Below are 22,040 nucleotides of genomic sequence, written 5' to 3' on the forward strand. Positions count from 1 at the left end.
TGACATCGCCAACACTATAATAAAGCTATTAACCCCTATTTCGCTACTCCCCAACATCGCCTCCACTAAATAAAGTTATTAACCCCTAAACATATGGCCTCCCACATCACCGCCACTAAATAAACCTATTAACCCCTAAACCGACAGCCCCCCACATCGCAAAAAACTAAATTAAACTATTAACCCCTAAACCTAACAACCCCCTAACTTTAAATTAAAATTACAATATCCCTATCTTAAAATAAATAAAAACATACCTGTTTTACCTGTTGCCCTAAAGAAATCAGCTCTTTTACCTGTAAAAAAATACAAAGACCCCCCAAGAGTAAAACCCACCACCCATCCAACCCCCCAAAATAAAAAAACTAACTCTAACAAAAACCTAAGCTACCCATTGCCCTGAAAAGGGCATTTGTATGGGCATTGCCCTTAAAAGGGCATTCAGCTCTTTTACATTATCCTTAAAAGGGCATTCAGCTCTTTTAAAAAAGGCCAAACCCTAATCTAAAAAAAAAAACAACCCAAAAAAAGTAAAAAACCCACTAACCCCGACGATCCACTTACAGTTTCTGAAGTCCGGACATCCAGGCGGCGAGAAGTCTTCATCCAGGCGGCGAGGTCTTCATCCATCCAGGTAGCGGCTTCTATCTTCATCCAGGTGGCATCTTCTATCGTCATCCCAGCGGCGCGGAACAGGTCCATCCTTGAAGACATCCGGAGCGTCCTCTTTATACGGTCGCCGCCGTACACTGAATCTTCAATGCAAGGGAGTCTTTTCAAAATGACGGCCCTTGGATTCCTATTGGCTGATTTGATTTTGGAAATTCAAATCAGCTAATAGGATGAAAGATACTGAAATCCTATTGGCTGTTCAAATCAGCCAATAGGATGAGAGCTAATTAAATTCTATTGGCTATTCAAATCAGGCTCCCTTAAATTGAAGATTCAGTGTACGGCGGTGACCGTATGAAGAGGATGCTCCGCGCCGGATGTCTTCAAGGATGGACCTGCTCCGCCCCGCCGGGAAGAAGATAGAAAACGCCGCCGGGAAGAAGATAGAAGATGCCGTCTGGATGAAGATAGAAGACGACGCCTGGATGGATGAAGACCTCCCCGCCTGGATGAAGACTTCTCGCCGCCTGGATGAGGATGGATGTCCAGACTTCAGAAACTGTAAGTGGATCGTCAGGGTTTTTATTAGAGTTAGGTTTTTGATTTTGGGGGGTTGGTTGGGTGGTGGGTTTTACTGTTGGGGGGTCTTTGTATTTTTTTTACAGGTAAAAGAGCTGATTTCTTTAGGGCAATGCCCTACAAAAGGCTAGATTAGGTGTAATTGTTTTTATTTTGGATAATTTTGTTTGTAATTTAGTATTTTTTATTTTTTGTAATTTTAGACTTAATTTTTTTTAGTAGTGTTAGGTTTTTATTAATGTGTAATTTAGATTATTTAATTGGTAGTTATTTTAATTTTAGTATAATAGTTTAGTATAATAGTTATGTTAGGTAAACTTTTAGTTTAAACTTAGGTTTTTTCAATTTCACAGGTAAGTTTTTATTTATTTTAAGGTAGGGCTATTGTAATTTTAATTTAAAGTTAGGCGGTTGTTAGGTTTAGGGGTTAATAGTTTAATTTAGTTTTTTGCGATGTGGGTGGGCTAGCGGTTTAGGGGTTAATAGGTTTATTTAGTGGCGGTGATGTGGGAGGCCAGAGTTTTAGGGGTTAATAACTTTATTTAGTGGCAGCGATGTCGGGGAGTAGCGGAATAGGGAATAATAGCTTTATTATAGTGTCAGCGATGTTGGGATGCGGGGGAATAGGGGTTAATAACTTTATTATAGTAGTGGCGATGTCGGAGAGTGGCAGATTAGGGGTCAATAAGTTTTAAATAGTGTTTGCGATGCGTAGGGTGGCGGAATAGGGGTTAATAGGTAGTTTATGGGTGTTAGTGTACTTTGTAACATTTTAGCTATGAGTTTTGTGAAACATTTTTGTGGCACAAAACTCATAACTACTGCTCTCAGAAAGCAGAATGAATCATGTCGGTATAGGCTGTAACGCAAGCATTTTAGCCTCACCGCACAACTTGTAATACTGGCGCTAAGGAAATCCCATGCAAAAACATAATTTTTTTGAGTGCAGGATTGACGTTGTGTTACAGGCTAAAATGCTTGCGGTGTAGACAAGACTTATAATGGCTGCATTACTGTTTTGACGCTGAAATGGCTATTTTTTCAGAGTTAAAAACCGTAACGCAAAACTCGTAATCTAGTTGACAGTTTGCACATTTGCACAAGCTTTCCGTAATTTTGATCTGTAAGCCTCTGTGATAGACAGAAAAATGGAGACTGAGTCTATGAAAACCCCCAGGAACGTGACTCTGGTCTATGGAATCAATGAACACTTTGAAAGATTGATCTTCCATCCAACATTGCGAAGAAACTGAAGGAAAGTAGTAGTGCCTAAAGTTGCAAGAGGTAAGGAAAGAGCTTGGACTAAAATATTATCCAGATATGGAGCAAGCGAAATTCAATGAAGTCTTATCACAGACAACAAGGCTCCAAGCAGCTTTGTAAAGATCCTGGGGGCTGTAGCCAAACCAAACAGAAGAGCTACAAATTGGAAATGCTTCTCCTGAGAAGCAAATCTGAGAAACTAAAAGTGCTCCCGTGGATGGGGCTATGGAGATATGCATCCTTGAGTTCTATGGTAGTTATGAATTGGCCCTGTTGTACCAAAGGCAATATGTTTTGAATTGTCTCTATTTTGAAAGTAGGAACTTTGAAGTTTGAAATTTGTTGAGCGTCTTCAAATTCAATATGGGTCTAAAAGTTCTCTCTTTCTTTGGTACAATGAAAAGATTTGAATGGAAAACATAAATTATGCTTACCTGATAATTTCCTTTCCATCTGTATGAGGAGAGTCCACGGCTTCATTCCTTACTTGTGGGAAATACAGAACCTGGCCACCAGGAGGAGGCAAAGACACACCAGCCAAAGGCTTAAATACCACCCCCGCTCCCCTCATCCCCCAGTCATTCTGCCGAGGGAACAAGGAACAGTAGGAGAAATATCAAGGTATAAATGGTGCCAGAAGAACAAAAAATGTTGGTCCCCCCAACGGAGAAAACGTGCTGGGTCCGTGGACTCTCCTAATACAGATGGAAAGGAAATTATCAGGTAAGCATAATTTATGTTTTCCATTTTAATATGAGGAGAGTCCACGGCATCATTCCTTACTTGTGGGAAACATATACCCAAGCTCTAGAGGACACTGAATGAAACTGGGAGGGTAAAAGAGAGGCGGACCCTATTCTGAGGGCACCACAGCTTGTAAAACCTTTCTCCCAAAAGCTGCCTCAGCCGAAGCAAAAACGTCAAATTTGTAAAACTTTGAAAAAGTATGTAAGGACCAGGTAGCCGCCCTACAAATCTGCTCCATAGAGGTCTCATTCTTGAAGGCCCAAGATGAAGCCACAGCTCTAGTTGAATGAGCCGTAATCCTCTAAAGGAGGCTTATGTCCCGCAATTTCATATGCTAAGCTAATAATGCTCATCAACCTAAAAGATAGGGAAGTGGAAGAAGCCTTCTGCTCTCTGCGCTTCCCAGAATAGGCAACAAACAATGCCGAAGTCTGTCTAAAATCCTTCGTAGCCTGAAGATATAATTTCAAAGCCCGAACCACATCCAAATTATGAAGTAATCGTTTAGGACACAAGGAAGGAACCACAATCTCCCAACCCAGTGCGAAGAACAGCCTTATCAGCATGAATAAGTAGGTAAGGAGGCTCACATTGCAAGGCCCCATCTCAGAGACTCTGTGTGCCTAAGCAATAGCCAGTAGAAAAAGAACCTTCGAAGACAGTAATTTAATGTCAACCGAATGCATAGGCTCAAACGAAGCCCTCTGCAAAACCTTAAGAACCAGATTTAAAGGGACAGTACACTGTAAAATTGTTTTTCCATTAATGTATTTTAAATGACTTGTTATACCACCTGCAGAGTATAAAATATTTGAGAAATTGCATTTTCAGGTTTATTTGTGTATATAAAGTAGCTGGTTTTGTGCTTTGAAACCACAGCCTATTACAATGGGTTGAACTTAAGGTAATATCAGATCTCATTATGTTATAACTTTATGTACACACACTTGCTTCCTTATCTTATATTTGTCTGGAACACCATAGCTCAATACAAAGAGAGAACAATGGAAAATGATCATTTTATTACTTAACTATCCTGCATCCCACTAAGAGTGTAAATTCTTCTGCTGACTGTGTTTACTTAGGCTTGTCAATAGCATATACTCCAGTATCAAAACTTTCAGTATAGGTTGGGAAACCACAAGCTAAATCAGCTATTTCAAATGCTGAAATAGGAGTAAAGGAGCTACTTGCAACCAATTTAATACACTCTAGCAGGTAAAAAGGATCATTGGGAATAATTTAAAGGGGAGAAAGTTTTGGGGTGAACTGTCCCTTTAAGCTCCAAGGAGGAGCGGTAGGTCCAAACACAGGCCTAATTCTAGACAGAGCCTGAACAAAAGTCTGTACATCAGGAAGCTCAGCGAGCCTCTTGTGCAATTACACAGATAGAGCCGAAATCTGTTACTTTAAGGAACTAGCCGCAAGTCCCTTCTCCAAACCATCTTGGAGAAAGGAAAGAATCCTGGACACCTTGACCTTGTGCCAGGGGAATCCACGCTCTTCACATCAGAATAAGTAGGTCCTCCACACCTTATGATAGATGCAACAGGTAACCGGCTTTCTAGCTTGAATGAGAATATCAATCACTCTCTCAGAAAAAAACTCTCTTGGCTAGGACTAAGCGTTTAATCTCCATGCAGCCCAACCATAAGCGCGCCAAACAGGCCGCGTAGTTATACAAAAATGAAAGAAAAACCTGAATGTTCCCACATATGCCTGAGCCTCATCTTTCACATGTCACAGCATAAAACATAATAAAGTAATTATGCGTAAATCCCCCCTGTTCAATAATCACCGTCCAGAGATATAAACCCTTGATTCCATACAGATAAAAGAAGTCACACTGTGACCCTATCTTCTTGCGTTATCATATAATTATAAAATGAAACGATCTTACCAGAATCACCGCCGTGGAACAGACACTCAGCCTCCCAAGTTTGACAGTCTTGTAGCATCGCACCTGACATGGACTTGAGTGATAGAAGCAGGCAGTGAAACTCGTCAACACGGATTGCTTAGGAGCTATTAATACGAGTCTGGATGGTTTCGCAGAAAGACTCTCCCTGCATCTCCAGACCCTAACATTTGTCAATGTTCACAATGAGAGGCTGACAAGACTACTTAAAACTCCAGTCCCATACCGAAGGGTACTAGCCTCCATAAGAGACTATTCCAAATCTTCCAACACTTCTCTGCCATCCTCCTGTGACGAAAGGCAAAGAATGACTGGGGGATGAGGGGAGTGAGGGAGGTATTTTAGCCTTTGGCTGGGGTGTCTTTGCCTCCTCCTGGTGGCCAGGTTCTGTATTTCCCACAAGTAAGGAATGAAGCCGTGGACTCTCCTCATATTAAGATGGAAACCTTGATCTGACATTGGAACTGGAACAATTACTACCATGTGCTCCAACTCCAGAGCACACTGAAAAAAGGCTCTTGACTTTAACTGATCTTTGGCACATGGTACAGAAGGAAACTTCCCTGAGGTGGCCTTGAATGAAAACTATTCTGTATCCCTGGGAAACTATATTTAGTATCCAAAGATCCTGGGCAGAAGTGAACAGGGCCTGCTGAAACAGGTTCAATCTGCCCCCTACCAGATTTACATTTGGATCTGGGTCTGCACTTTAATGCTGACTTTGAATCAGTAGTAGGTTTTTTTGACGGCAAGAACCTCCAGATTTCCAGTAAGATTTTAAGGAGTCCAACTTCTGATTTGCAGAAGTGGATGACTTCTGATTCCTAAATTGTTGGACTAGATTTTCCTTTGGAAGAAAGCTCCCTTACCACCAGTTAATGTGGAATTGATTGTTTGCGCCCATGTCTGGACCAAAGAGGATCCTCTCTTCAAAAGGATGAAACAAAAGTTGACTCTATAAATCCATATCCACAGACCAGGACTTTGGCCACAAGACTATTCTAGCTAGAACCGACAGGGATGCATTTATGCAAATAATATCTATGATAGATTAAAAGAATTGCCCACTTTAATTAATTTGAGACGGTTCTGAATCTCCTCAAGGGAGACCTATTCTGAAATCAATTCAGATACGGCATCACACCTGTTAAGATTACTGCATAATCATATGTTAGAAGTGCTGCAGCTTTAAACTCAGCTTACCACGCCCTCTGGGTGTGTCTGGGTCTCTGTGATATCATCAGAAGCCATGTTTAGTTTTACTGAACAACCTGTTAGTAAAGAAGCCATGTGGTTGTGTAAATAAAAGTTTGACTGAAGTACCTGCTGCAGAGTCTCAGTGATATGTGCAAGACACAGGGTAACAGCACAGAACTGAATGTTCTACTCCTGACTACACAGAGAACATAACATAACAATACCAAAGTGTAATAGCGCCCATCACATATGCTATACTGACCGCAAGCTTGAATAAAAACCTTGCTGGCAGCAAAGCCCTTCTGTGGTAAGTTTCCAACTGCAAGTCCATGGGATCTTTAAACAAAATGCTATCCTCCAATGGAATGGTTGTTCTCTTAGCAAGAGTGGAGATTGCTCCATCTACCTTGGGAATAGATTCCTAGACCTCGACTTTAGCCAGAGACAAATGGAACATTTTCTTAAATTTAGGGGAAGGAAAGAACAGAATTACTGGTGTACTCCTATCTTAAAAAATAATCTCTGAAATAGCATCAAGAACTAGAAAAACCTGTGCAGGTTTAGCTGAAGATTTGAACAATAAGTCCAGCTGTTTCACAGACTGACTCTCAGAAGAAGCTGGCTCCTGCACCCCTTAGGTTACAGGACTTTCCATAATAACATAATTTATGCTTACCAGATAAATTCCTGGCAGGAAGAGTCCACAACTTTATTCCTTACTGTTGGGAAATACAACACCTGGGCTCCAGGAGGAGGCAAAGACACCTCAATCAAAGGCTTAAATACTATACCCAAGCTTCAGAGGACACTGAATAAATAACGGGAGGGAATAGAAAAAAAGAGGCAGACCCTATTCTTGTCAGGGTTTTTTCCCTGTTTTGTTTGCCATGTGCTGCTGGCAGTCATTTTACTCACCTCTCTTGCTGACTATGGTGCATTGTGGGGGATGCTGCTCATTTTCTGCACTTCCTTTTATGGCCAGACTGGTGTGCATCATCTGTGTGAGACAGGATGCAGTCTCAGAATTGTGATGTCATCACTTATTATTTAAAGGGCCTCTGTTCAGTATGCTTTGCCTTTGCGTTGTCTCAGACCTGTTTGTGAGAGTTCCTGTGTATTACCTGGCTGTCTGACGTCCTTCCTGGTTCCTGATCCCTGGCTTGTTCCTGACTCTGCTGTTTTCCTTGTTCCTGATTCCGGCTCGACTGACTATTCGCTTTGGCTCCTGACTCGGCTCGTCTGACTACCAGCTCTGGTTTTGACTCCTGGCTTGTTATTTGACTTGTGGACTTTTTATTATTTTTTGTTATTAATAAAGGTGTGATTATTTTTGCCCTTCTCGTTTCAGTCTGATTCCTGGCATCCTGACAATTCTGAGGGCACCACAGCCTGCAAAACTATTCTCCCGAAAGCTGCTTCAGCCGAAGCAAACATATCAAACTTGTAAAATTTTGAAAAAGTGTGTAAGGAGGACCAAATTTGATCCATTGAGGCTTTGTTCTTAAAAGCCCAAGAGAAAGCCACCACTCTAAAGGAATGAGCCGATTGCTTCACAATCTCATCTAGATTGTGAAGCAAATGTTCATTCGCTGAAGAAGGATTAGGACACAAGGAAGGAACAACAATTTCTTGAATAATGTTAAGATTCAATGTCACCTTAGGGAGGAACCCTAGTTTAGTGCGTAAAACCACCTAATCAGCATGAAAAACCAGATAAGGGGGGTCACATTGCAAAGCAGAAATCTCAGAAACTCTGCGCCCAGAGGCAAGAGCCAACAAAAAAACAGAGCCTGCTGCAAAACACTAAGAACAAGATTGAGACTCAAAGGCGGAGCCCCAGATCTAAACACAGGTCTGATCCTAGCCAGAGCCTTAACAAAGGACTGCACATCCGGAAGCTCAGCCAATCTTTTGTGCAGTAACACCGAAAGGGCCGATATCTGTCCCTTCAGGGAAATAGCAGATTAAACCTTCTCCAGTACATCCTGGAGAAAAGCTAAAATTCTGGCAACCTTAACCTTATGCCAGGAAAAGCCACGCTCTTCATACCAGTACAAGTAAGTCCTCCACACTTTATGGTAGATACGACGAGTAACTGGCTTACGAGCTTGAATCAGAGTGTTGATAACACTCTCAGAAAATCCTCTCTTGGCTAAGACTAAGTATTCAATCTCCACGCAGTCAGCCTCAGAGTATCTAGATTTTGATGAATGAAGGGACCCTGTATCAGCAGATCTCTGCGACAAGGTAACCTCCACTGAGGAGATGAGGACATCCCCACCAGATCCGCAAACCACGTCCTTCACGGCCACAACGGAGCAATCATAATAACTGATGCTCGTTCCTTCTTGATGCGAGCCACCACACAAGGGAGAAGCTGTAATGGAGGAAAAATATATATGAGTCTGAACCTCCATGGTACTGATAGGGCATCTATCAGTTCCACCTGAGAATCCCTCAACCTCAAACTGTACCTGGGTCCTATATTGATGAAAGGCAAATAATGACTGGGGGACAGGGGAGGTTGGAGGGATATTTAAGCCTTTGGCTGGTGTGTCTTTGCCTCCTCCTGGTGGCCAGATGTTGTATTTCCCAATAGTAAGGAATGAAGTTGTGGACTCTCCCTGCCTTATGGAAGGAAATATAGTGTAGATGCTCTAACTTGAAAATAAAGGAAGTGGGCTCTGAGTCCTGATTGGACGTAGATTACTGGTCCTCAGAAAAGAGTTACCCATCAGAAGAAACCTCAGATTGATCTGAATCTGCCCCTTTAAGACCTTCCAAGGATCTTTTAGACCTCAGGGAAGAAGGCATCCCTGATTCTGCAGAGAACTTGGCATCAGAATGTAGGCATCTGTGCTTACTCGAAAGTAAAATGGCCGCTAACACCTCTGTGATAGTTCATCTAAGATATTCCTTAAACCAGGGGGAAAATGCATATCACCCCTCTGAGAAACAGTTTAAGAAGTAGAAAGACAATGCCCCGATGAGTGAGCAAAACCCTGATTAGAGATAGTGAATCCCTCTAACCAGGATGGGCATAACTAAGTTAGAGGACAAAGCAGAACAATTTTTCATAATTGGCATTTTGTTTGTGGTAAATGGTCTGAGGATCTTTCCTTTAAAGGGTCAGACAAAATAGATTTAGAGGGGCCAGTTCCAACCTGCTCCATTAGAAAGAAATAAACAGGGCACACAAAGAAGTGCATAAATGTCCTCAATAAGAAGAATTTATATAAGGCAAACAGTACAAAGTTGTGAGTGGGATATAATTAGACAGTGTATTAAAAAGTGGAAGATTTTTTCCCCAGTATAATCCAACGAGAAACAAAAATCCCAACTTCTGCAAAGTACACGTAAGTTGTATAGTGCGATGAAAAGAAAAAAGTTCCTGGTCTGCCAAGTTACTTGCCGCCTCCTGGATCCACACACCTCCGTAACTGCTGAGCACACCTAGTCACAGAAGGTGGCTGGTGTTCCATCGAAATTTGCTCCCTCACAGAGATTTGCTACCTCGATGAGTGCATGCTCAGAATTACATCATTGCACTCATCATATGTTTCAAAAGAATGTGCGGAATGCGATTACATAAGTTAAAGCATGCACACATCGTTAGGTAGTAAATTTCGACAGACAGCAAAATTATCATCGTATTCATGCTTAAAACAGCGTCCATGGACATGACACATGCACAGTTGAAGGTAGCAAATTTCGACATTTTCTTCTCACAGAATAACACAATGTTTTTGACTGCTCATGCATACCATGTACGCCAGATTCATATGTCATCACATAATATGCACATTATTTAATAACGCTTACTTTGAATTGTATTTTTTTATTTTTGCACCACCTCACTAGCAATCGGCAAAAAAGCTTAGACTTCACACGCGCACTAGCCCATACTGAATCGCCTGGTGCTATTAAAGGCACGCAAGTAAACTTGAGAATATGCTATTGGGTTTACTGCTCACTGCGTATGGCACTTCTATACTCCCCTCTGACCTATTCTCGGTTCCCTGAGGGAGACATCATCCTCACACCAGTCTGAGCACCCCACCATATTCAGCTAACTCCTGTAGAGGTAAAACTAAGACTAAGAGGTACAGGGGAGTGGGTGGGATTAAAAAGCTGTTGGTGTATTGGGAGTTTTGCCTGCCTTCTTGTGGACTGGAGTTTAATCCCAGAAGTTTTGGCTCGTGGACTCTCACTAATGTATGAAAGAAATGATCTAATATTTTTATTATTTTTTCAACATTTGTTGCTCAAATTAAGATTAAATCAATTTATGTTAAAGTATGCAATTAATTTGTGCTTTGGATAGCTTAAGTAACATTTACAAATAAGAGTATGTTATAATATTGCAAAGTATTAATCTGTTCCCATCTAGCTGCTTCATAATCATTTTCTGTGGGAAACACTATATTTATTGTACTTTGAAGGTAGGTTCAATATAGCAACAAATACTATACATACATAAACACACATCTATATTTCTGTATATGTCTTTTTATATATGCAATTAAAGGGGTCTAATGGTCAGAACGGTAAGGTACCTAAATTCATTTTAGTTTTGGACAGAAAGTTAAAAAAAGTTAAAGCTGAGTGGCTGCAAGGTTTAATGTGAGTGAACAAATATATTTATTTATATAACCTTTGGTTTTGGGAAGCTCTTTCAGAAATTTCCGTGCATCAGCTGTGAGTTTTATGGTGGGCATTTGGGTTTATTGCAGATGAGGACAAATAAAAAAGTATGAGTCAGTGAGAAGATGTGTGCCTCATAAGAACCACTAGATGTCCACATTGTGACTTATATGAGCCGAGCCAAAGGTTTATTAACTATGGAGCCCTGATGTTGCCACTTTATGAGGATTTTTATTTTTATTTTTAATATCCGCACAATTTAGTAAATTATACTCACAAATGAGCAAAGCGTGCACAGTTTAGGTTTTTATGTGCATTATTGACTAAATTGTGCCCAGATTTAACAAAATTATTTTGTTACTCTCATTTTTACATTATGGCAGCACTAATTAATGACATACGTAATTAAAGTAATGCCCCAAATTATGCTGTTGTTTTAGTAAAATTTCAAAATTCAAATAGAAATAGATGTTATTTTCTATTAATACTTGAATATACTCAAAGATTTTATATGCATTTTAGAATCTAGGTTTTATTCATTAGATGCACACTTTAACATATATTTATTATATGTATGACACATTTGATTTGAAATAATATTTTTACACACTCTTTTAAGCAGATATGTGCATTTATTCTTTATTCTGTGCAAATCCAGATCTCAGTGTGTTGCACTTTCACAAGATTCGGCTCAGAAAAACCAAATACGGCTTATGTTCACCTTTTTCCAAATTCATTAGCCCCCGAAGTGCACAAATGTAAAAATGCACATATCTACTTTTAATTACCCTAAGCAGATTTTTTAATGTGAATTTGAAATAGGTAGTATATTTTTTTTGTGCAAATGTCAAATGTTACTTCTACCTGTATCATGCTCATGCTCAGTAGGAGCTGGTGTCTCAGAAAGTATTCATATAAAAAGATTGTGCACATTTTAATAACAGAAATTAATTGAACATTTTTTTTTTCTCCAAATTGCGTTCTCTGAATCTTGAAAGGTTAATTTTTTCCCTTAAAATTCCCTTAAAAAAATTCTCATGAAATGGCAGCTCCGAAGCTTGGAAATTAATATTAATTTAGTGTGCTTTTCATCTTTTGGATAGGTTCCTTTTATTAATACTAGATAATTTCTTCAAATTGGATAAATTAGATAATCTAAAATAAAGCTTTGGTTTTTTTGGGTTTTTTTTGTACTATTACCTTACTAACTTAAAAGGTCACTAAATTCACTGATAATTTAAAGAATATGTCATACCATGAAACAAAATCAATAACACATGCAGAAGTTTTGCTCAGATAGTTTATATCTTACCTCCTCTTGAGGCATGAACCTAATTTGCACATTAACTCTCTGTCCAGGCAACAGAACTCCAGCAGACGGAAGCATCTCAAAGACGACTGCTTTAGACTTCAGGTCATGGCGCAGTTTCTTACGGAGGTATGCTGGCATATGTTTATCAATCTGCAAAACAAAAGGGTAAATGGCACCAGAACGAGTGGGTCATGCATGGAAGAGGTTTACAAAAGAAATAGAGGGACCAAATACAGAAAGAGGTTAGTGAATATCTGGGAGGTGCACATGATCATCTTAAAGACTGATTCATCAAGCTTATATTTCACATAAGAATCTGGACAGACTAGATGTGCCTCCATGTTCTTAACTGCTGTCTATATATTGTTTATTTTTTATTAAAGCTAATCAACAAAAACAAAGTCAGATATCTACAGAAGCAACTTTCTTGTATCCTACAAGATAGAATGTAGAATGAACAAGATTCCAAAATGTATTAATCAAATACAAATAGTTAATTGGTCTAGATTATATATATTTAAACTCTTTAAATCCCATAGTAAATTTAATGCACCAAAGTTAATCTCTAAAGAGCATAATGAGTAAAAAAAAAAGATTTGTTGGGTTAGCATATGATGCTTCATTTTACACACAGAACAAACTGCATTCTTTATGAAGCACTCCTGATATCATGTAAATAAGTAATTGGGTTACCACATAAGCCTATACTATATTGACTATACACATGGGGCATTCCTAGTATGCTTACTTCTTTTTACATACAGAACAATGAAAGCATCATGAATACATTAATATCCACATATACATTTATTAACAAAAACTACTCTCTAAGAGCACATGGTGGCGCTATGAAAATAGTAATAGAAGATACAAATAAAAATAAAAGTAATGACCTGAATTAAAAAATACACAAAAAAATAAAACACAATAAAAATAAAAATAAAATCAGTTCAAATGCAATTTAGTCCAAAGACCATAAAAGTCAGTCCATCAGATGACCAAACAAATTAAAGTATATCACTCCATAGACCGAAAAGCTGAATCCCAAAGTCCAGAAATGGAAAAGACAGGGTTCTTAACCCCAAATTACACCAAGATAACGCTGCTCCTCTTCTTAACCCCTAAAGGTAATGTGCAAACGATCCTGCAGATAAAGCAAACAAAAGGGCGCCTCCTGTGTGTATCAGTCGTTCCAAAAAGTACTCCTATTATGATATATATGTACAGGGTACTCACATTTGGTAGCAGCACTCAGTTGTGCTTATAGAGACAGACTGAAGGTACCTTCATATATACACACCTTTAAAATCATGATTTTAAAGGTGTGTATACATGAAGGTAGCTTAGTAGGTAAATGTTATAAGCCTGAGGAAACGGCTTGTAAGCCGAGAAATGTGTTGCATTAAGGGTTAACCACCTTGTTAACACCCTGTATGTTGAGGGTCTATATGACCTTTTTATCTTTTTGTCTATTACATTTGTATTCACTTTTTAACTAACCGCCTGGTTCCTGTTTGGCTACCTTCGATACACCATTCATTGGAGTTCCAGTTTGCTTGAGAGTAGTGAGCTGGAGCACTACAAACCTTCAATCTATCTCTATAAGCAAAACCGAGTGCTGCTACCAAATGTGAGTACCCTGTACATATAACACTCATTAGAGACTAGAACAGCAACAAAACAAAAAAATCTTAAGTTTCTATATGAAGTTTCTGCCTTCCTCCAAGGTGTGCCTTTAAATTTGCCCACTAGTCATGAATTATCTTCTGTTTCATAATGAATGGAAAATAAATCTCAATATGAATTAAAACATAATGATACCTTGCCAATTATATAAAAAAATCTTCAGTTTTCCCCCCAAATATTAGAAATGAATCACAAGGTGCTCCTTCAGTGGTATCTGACCCCAGCTAGGTTAGCCAAGATTTATAAAACTGCTTGTGGCAGATGCTGGAGAGGGTGCGGAACCCATGGCACATTTTTCCACATGTGGTGGAGCTGTCCAATAATTATCCCATTATGGGTAGTAGCGGAAATTCAGTTTCAAGCACTATTCTCTAGCTCCTTCACATTAACTCCTAGACAAGCTCTACTGAATGACCTACCACCCTCAAAATGCTAAATTAGAACACATTTGCTTTAGATAGGTATTAATAGTGCCAAATCACTAATAGCCAGACATTGGAAAACTACAGTCACACCCAATGAAGAGATATGGTTGTAAAAAAAAAAAAAGAACTACTAATGTTAGAAGAGTATGGTTTTATAAAACGCAACCAAACCACCCTTTTCTTAGAGATCAAATTTTATTGGGAACAAATGACATTAGCACATGTAATATACTTTGGGTACTCCCATTGCTCCCTGAGACTACTCTCTTCCCTTCCCCCCCCCCCCTCTTGAGGTGACCGGACACTCAGGCATTATTTTTATTGCATTATTGCATCAAGCATTGTTTAAAAGTTGTTTCAATGTTAATTCTTTATTGATTCTTGCTTAACAAGCAGACGACTATAGCAGGCAACCGTTTACACTTATGTTGGAAATTATGTTACACTGTACCTTCGACAATGCTGAGTGTCTGGAGGACTATTGGTAGTTCTAGCTTGTGGATGCTTTATTCTCCAAGTGTGTGGAGCACGCAATAGTACTCGGACTGGTAATAGAACAATGGACCATTTCCTTTTAGCTTATTACAACACAATAATTAGAAATCATCAGACTTTTAGTAAAATTTGAGTTTATCGTTGAATATATTTTGTCCAACAGCACTGATGCCATCTCATGTTAATTTTGTCTATTGACATTATATTTCCAATAAAGCTTGTTCAAACAAAAAAATTAAATAAGAAATAATGATACCTTCTCTTTCTCTTGGGTCATTACTGTCCATTCACATAACACAGGAAGTTGGTTGTAGAGCTGTACTGATTTCACTTGGCACTGTCCACATTGTACATCATCAAACTCCACTTTGTCACTGGACACAGTGAGAGATGGCATTGTCACACAAGCCGTTATCCGTACTGAAAACCTGGGACCACCAGATACCTTGAATACAGAAAGAGAATTACACATATTTACAGAATCAGTCAGTTGTGGTACTATACCAATTGATAGCAAATACATACAAATCACTTTCCCTGTACCTGAATTGGCATCACAACTTCAGTAAGCCCAAGATTAAGATTGGCACCACGAGGATCAAACTTGACCTGAAAAGTTTCTGTCTGAAAACATGGTAGGTTTTTAACACGGTCCAATTCAGTGGAGAATCCTACAGGGAACACATTTTTATGTTTTAAAACAATAAAGCATGTGGTTATCGGAGTGAGAAAATCAATGTATATGACTTACGTTAATATTTGTGAGAGGTAATCTTAATAACAACTATCGTAGTCATTATCCTGTGGCTATTTGAGTCAGATGCTTACAGTGATTTACTAACTTTAATAATACTATAAAATAGCACAATTTCAAGAATTTCTAAACGACACAGAATACAAAATCTGTACTTTGGTCTTGCCTAGACTTTACTCTTTGTGCTTTTATGTAGTTTCATACGGACTGCAGGCATGCCAGCTGATCTTTTCATCCAAAGATGTTAATATAAACTAAAAAGATATATTTTGTTTGTTAATTAGACAATAGAAATTTAATCTTTAATAAAATAAAAAATGTAAATCTAAATAAGTGTTTTCATTTATATTCTTTTTACACATATCTATCAAACCGTCAACTGTGTTGCATTCGCCGGCATCAATACGCTCGCCTAACATCGCAGCCGCAGATCTCAATACGATCTTCATATTTATAAATAAAGCCGTCAAAAACACGCGCACCATGTACGAAGCGATGAGTATCGGACTGTTGTTAACTAACAGTCATCGATGACGCTGCTATTGATGTTTTTCCTAACTTTATTTATACCATTTCACTAAATGCCACCACTATACTAAAATGTTTAACCCCTATCCCGCCGCTCCCCGACCCCGCCGCAACATAACTAAAGTTATTAACCCCTATCCCGCCACCGCTGTAACCTAAATGAACTTACTAACCCCTAAACCTCTGGCCTCCCACATCACCACCACTAACTAAACCTATTAATCCCTAAACCGTCAGCCCCCACATCGCAAAAAACTAAATAAAGCTATTAAACCCTAAACCTAACAACCCCTTAACTTTAAATTAAAATTACAACATCTCTATCTTCAAATAAATTAAAACTTACCTGTAGAATTAAAAGAAACTAATTTTAAACTATTAATTAACCTACCCTAACTATTATACTACAATTACATTAAACTACCAATTAAACTAAATAAATTACATTATTACATGAGGACTTCGCCGGCTGGATGGATCCTTCAAGCGGGACTTTAATAACTGTAAGTGGATCGTCGGGGTTAGTGTTAGGTTTTTTAAGGTTTTTTTGGGTGGGTTTTATTTTTATATTAGGGTCTGGGCAGTAAAAGAGCTAAATGCCCTATTAAGGGCAATGCCCATACAAATGCCCTTTTCAGGGCAATGGGTAGCTTAGGTTATTTTAGATAGTTATTTTATTTGGGGGGGGGGTTGGTTGTGGGTTTTACTGTTGGGGGGTTGTTTGTATTTTATTTTACAGGTAAAATAGTTGATATCTTTGGGGCAATGCCCCACAAAAGGCCCTTTTAAAGGCCATTGGTAGTTTATTGTAGGCTAGGGTTTTTTTTTTGTGGGGGCTTTTTTATTTTGATAGGGCTATTATATTAGGTGTAAAAAAATTATTTTTGATAAATTGGTTTGTTATTTTTTGTAATTTAGTGTTGTTGTTTTTTTTGGTAACTTAGGCCTAGATTTAGAGTCTGGCGGTAGCCGTCAAAACCAGCGTTAGAGGCTCCTAACGCTGGTTTTTACCGCTTGCTGGTATTTGGAGTCAGTCAGGAAAGGGTCTAACGCTCACTTTGCAGCCGCGACTTTTCCATACCGCAGATCCCCCTACGCCAATTGCGTAGCCCAGTGATTTTTAACCTTTTTATTGCCGTGGCACACTTTTTTACATTAAAAAATCCTGTGGCACACCACCATCCCAAAATTTTAAAAAAATCACACATTGTAGCCTAATACAGCATATATATATACACATACACACAAACACACACATACTGTATGTATTGTGCTGTTATGCCATGCCTCCTACAAACTACCCCTGCACTGGGAGTAAAAAACAAGCAAAGTTTAAAAAATATCTCACACTGTTGTCAGTCTGCGTGGCACACCTGAGGATCTCTCACGGCACACTAGTGTGCCACGGCACACTGGTTGAAAAACACTGGCGTAGCCTATCTTTTCAATGGGATCTTTCTAACGCCGGTATTTAGAGTCGTGGCTGAAGTGAGCGTTAGAAATCTACCGACAAAACTCCAGCCGCAGAAAAAAGTCAGTAGTTAAGAGCTTTCTGGGCTAACGCCGGTTTAAAAAGCTCTTAACTACTGTGCTCTAAAGTACACTAACACCCATAAACTACCTATGTACCCCTAAACCGAGGCCCCCCCACATCGCCGCCACTCTATTAAAAATTTTTAACCCCTAATCTGCCGCTCCGTACACCGCTGCCACCTACGTTATCCCTATGTACCCCTAATCTGCTGCCCCTAATACCGCCGACACCTACATAATATTTATTAACCCCTAATCTGCCGCCCCCAACGCCGCCGCCACCTACCTACACTTATTAACCCCTAATCTGCCGACCGGACCGACCCGCTTATATAATAAATGTATTAACCCCTAATCCGCCTCACTCCCGCCTCAATAACCCTATAATAAATAGTATTAACCCCTAATCTGCCCTCCCTAACATCGCCGACACCTAACTTCAAGCATTAACCCCTAATCTGCCGACCGGAGCTCACCGCTACTCTAATAAATTTTTTAACCCCTAAAGCTAATTCTAACCCTAACCCTAACACCCCCCTAAGTTAAATATAATTTTTATCTAACGAAATAAATTAACTCTTATCAAATAAATTATTCCTATTTAAAGCTAAATACTTACCTGTAAAATAAACCCTAATATAGCTACAATATAAATAATAATTATATTGTAGCTATTTTAGGATTAATATTTATTTTACAGGCAACTTTGTATTTATTTTAACCAGGTACAATAGCTATTAAATAGTTAATAACTATTTAATAGCTACCTAGTTAAAATAATTACAAAATTACCTGTAAAATAAATCCTAACCTAAGTTACAATTAAACCTAACACTACACTATCAATAAATTAATTAAATAAAATACCTACAATTATCTACAATTAAACCTAACACTACACTATAAATAAATTAATTAAATACAATACCTACAAATAAATACAATTAAATAAACTAACTAAAGTACAAAAATAAAAAAGAACTAAGCTACAAAAAATAAAAAAATATTTACAAACATTAGAAAAATATTACAACAATTTTAAACTAATTACACCTACTCTAAGCCCCCTAATGAAATAACAAAGACCCCCAAAATAAAAAAATGCCCTACCCTATTCTAAAATTAAAATAGAAAAGCTCTTTTACCTTACCAGCCCTGAAAAGGGCCCTTTGCGGGGCATGCCCCAAAGAATTCAGCTCTTTTGCCTGTAAAAAAAAACATACAATACCCCCCCACCAACATTACAACCCACCACCCACATACCCCTAATCTAACCCAAACCCCCCTTAAATAAACCTAACACTAAGCCCCTGAAGATCTTCCTACCTTATCTTCACCACGCCGGGTTCACCGATCGATCCAGAAGAGCCTCCGATGTCTTGATCCAAGCCCAAGCGGGGGCTGAAGATGTCCATGATCCGGCTGAAGTCTTCTATCAAGCGGCATCTTCAATCTTCTTTCTTCCGGATCCATGTTCATCCCGCCGACGCGGAACATCCATCTTCACCGACGACTTCCCGACGAATGACGGTTCCTTTAAGGGACGTCATCCAAGATGGCGTCCCTCGAATTCCGATTGGCTGATAGGATTCTATCAGCCAATCGGAATTAAGGTAAGAAAATTCTGATTGGCTGATGGAATCAGCCAATTAGAATCAAGTTCAATCCGATTGGCTGATCCGATCAGCCAATCAGATTGAGCTTGCATTCTATTGGCTGATCGGAACAGCCAATAGAATGCGAGCTCAATCTGATTGGCTGATCGGATCAGCCAATCGGATTGAACTTGATTCTGATTGGCTGATTCCATCAGCCAATCAGAATGTTCCTACCTTAATTCCGATCGGAATTCGAGGGACGCCATCTTGGATGACGTCCCTTAAAGGAACCGTCAGGAAGTCGTCGGTGAAGATGGATATTCCGCGTCGGCGGGATGAACATGGATCCGGAAGAAAGAAGATTGAAGATGCCGCTTGATAGAAGACTTCAGCCGGATCATGGACCTCTTCAGCTCCCGCTTGGATGAAGACTTCAGCCGGATCATGGACATCTTCAGCCCCCGCTTTGGCTTGGATGAAGACATTGGAGGCTCTTCTGGATCGATCGGTGACCCCGGCGTGGTGAAGATAAGGTAGGGAGATCTTCAGGGGCTTAGTGTTAGGTTTATTTAAGGGGGGTTTGGGTTAGATTAGGGGTATGTGGGTGGTGGGTTGTAATGTTGGGGGGGGTATTGTATGTTTTTTTTTACAGGCAAAAGAGCTGAATTCTTTGGGGCATGCCCCGCAAAGGGCCCTTTTCAGGGCTGGTAAGGTAAAAGAGCTTTTCTATTTTAATTTTAGAATAGGGTAGGGCATTTTTTTATTTTGGGGGTCTTTCTTATTTTATTAGGGGGCTTAGAGTAGGTGTAATTAGTTTAAGATTGTTGTAATATTTTTCTAATGTTTGTAAATATTTTTTTATTTTTTGTAACAGTTCTTTTTTATTTTTTGTACTTTAGTTAGTTTATTTCATTGTATTTATTTGTAGGTATTGTATTTAATTAATTTATTGATAGTGTAGTGTTAGGTTTAATTGTAGATAATTGTAGGTATTTTATTTAATTAATTTATTGATAGTGTAGTGTTAGGTTTAATTGTAACTTAGGTTAGGATTTATTTTACAGGTAATTTTGTAATTATTTTAACTAGGTAACTATTAAATAGTTATTAACTATTTAATAGCTAATGTACCTGGTTAAAATAATTACAAAGTTGCCTGTAAAATAAATATTAATCCTAAAATAGCTACAATATAATTATAATTTATATTGTAGCTATATTAGGGTTTACTTTACAGGTAAGTATTTAGCTTTAAATAGGAATAATTTATTTAATAATAATTAATTTATTTCGTTAGATTTAAATTATATTTAACTTAGCTGGGTGTTAGGGTTAGGGTTAGACTTAGCTTTAGGGGTTAATACATTTATTAGAGTAGCGGTGAGATCCGGTCGTCAGATTAGGGGTTAATTATTGTAGGTAAGTGGAGGCGACGTTGGGGGCGGCAGATTAAGGGTTAATAAATATAATATAGGGATCGGCGGTGTTAGGGGCAGCAGATTAGGGGTACATAGGGATAACGTAGGTTGCGGCGGTGTACGGAGCAGCAGATTAGGGGTTAATAATAATATGCAGGGGTCAGCAATAGCGGGGGCGGAAAATTAGGGGTTAATAAATATAACATAGGGGTCGGCGGTGTTAGGGGCAGCAGATATGGGGTACATAGGGATAACGTAGGTTGCGGCGGTGTACGGAGCAGCAGATTAGGGGTTAATAATAATATGCAGGGGTCAGCGATAGCGGGGGCAGCAGATTAGGGGTTAATAAGTGTAAGGCTAGGGGTGTTTAGACTCGGGGTACATGTTAGGGTGTTAGGTGCAGACTTAGGAAGTGTTTCCCCATAGGAAACAATGGGGCTGCGTTAGGAGCTGAACGCTGCTTTTTTGCAGGTGTTTTTTTTCAGCTCAAACAGCCCCATTGTTTTCCATGGGGGAATCGCGCACGAGCACGTTTTTGAAGCTGGCCGCGTCCGTAAGCACCGCTGGTATTTAGAGTTGCAGTGGAGGAAAATATGCTCTATGCTCCCTTTTTTGGAGCCTAACGCAACCCTTCTGTGAACTCTAAATACCAGCGGTATTTAAAAGGTGAGGGAAAAAAAGCACGCGTAGCTAACGCACCCCTTTGGCCGCAGAACTCTAAATCTAGCCGTTAGTGTTTGTTTTTTTTGCACTTTAGGACTTTGTAATAATGTTTAATTGTAGATTTAAATAATTTTAGTAGGGTTAGGTTTTTTAATATGTAATTTATTTAATTTAATTGGTAGTTTAACGTAATTGTAGTATAATAGTTAGGGTAGGTTAATTAATAGTTTAAAATTTGTTTATTTTAATTCTACAGGTAAATTTTAATTTATTTGAAGATAGGAATGTTGTAATTTTAATTTAAAATTAAGGGGTTGTTAGGTTTAGGGGTTAATAGCTTAATTTAGTTTTTTGCAATGTGTGGGGTTGACGGTTTAGGAGTTAATAGGTTTAGTTAGTGGTGGTGATGTGGGAGGCCAGAGATTTAGGGCTTAATAACTTTATATAGGTTGCGGCAGTGTTGGGGAGCGGCGGAATAGGGGTTAATAACATTATGTAGGTGGCAGCGATGTCGGGGGCAGCAGATTAGGGTAAGCGTAACTTTTTTTCTACCATAGAAATCAATGGGGTATGCTTCATTCTCTTGCAGCATCGAACATAAGCTTTCGGTGCTTTCAGACTTCCATTGATTTCTACGGCATCCGCGGCCTCAAGGGTAGCGGATTGAA

At 39.0% G+C, this 22,040-nt stretch overlaps 1 protein-coding gene across 1 annotated transcript in view; it reads right to left on the reverse strand.

Moving 5' to 3' along the window:
- The window catches only part of HYDIN (HYDIN axonemal central pair apparatus protein), a 595,027-nt gene that overhangs the window by 307,211 nt on the left and 265,776 nt on the right, over window positions 1-22,040 (reverse strand). Inside the window, 3 exon segments of the mRNA XM_053719498.1 lie at window positions 12,273-12,422; window positions 15,135-15,323; window positions 15,422-15,549. Of these exon segments, the coding sequence (XP_053575473.1) occupies window positions 12,273-12,422; window positions 15,135-15,323; window positions 15,422-15,549 (467 nt within the window).

This window comes from Bombina bombina, chromosome 1 (genome assembly GCF_027579735.1).
Source record: "Bombina bombina isolate aBomBom1 chromosome 1, aBomBom1.pri, whole genome shotgun sequence".
Lineage (NCBI taxonomy): Eukaryota > Metazoa > Chordata > Amphibia > Anura > Bombinatoridae > Bombina > Bombina bombina.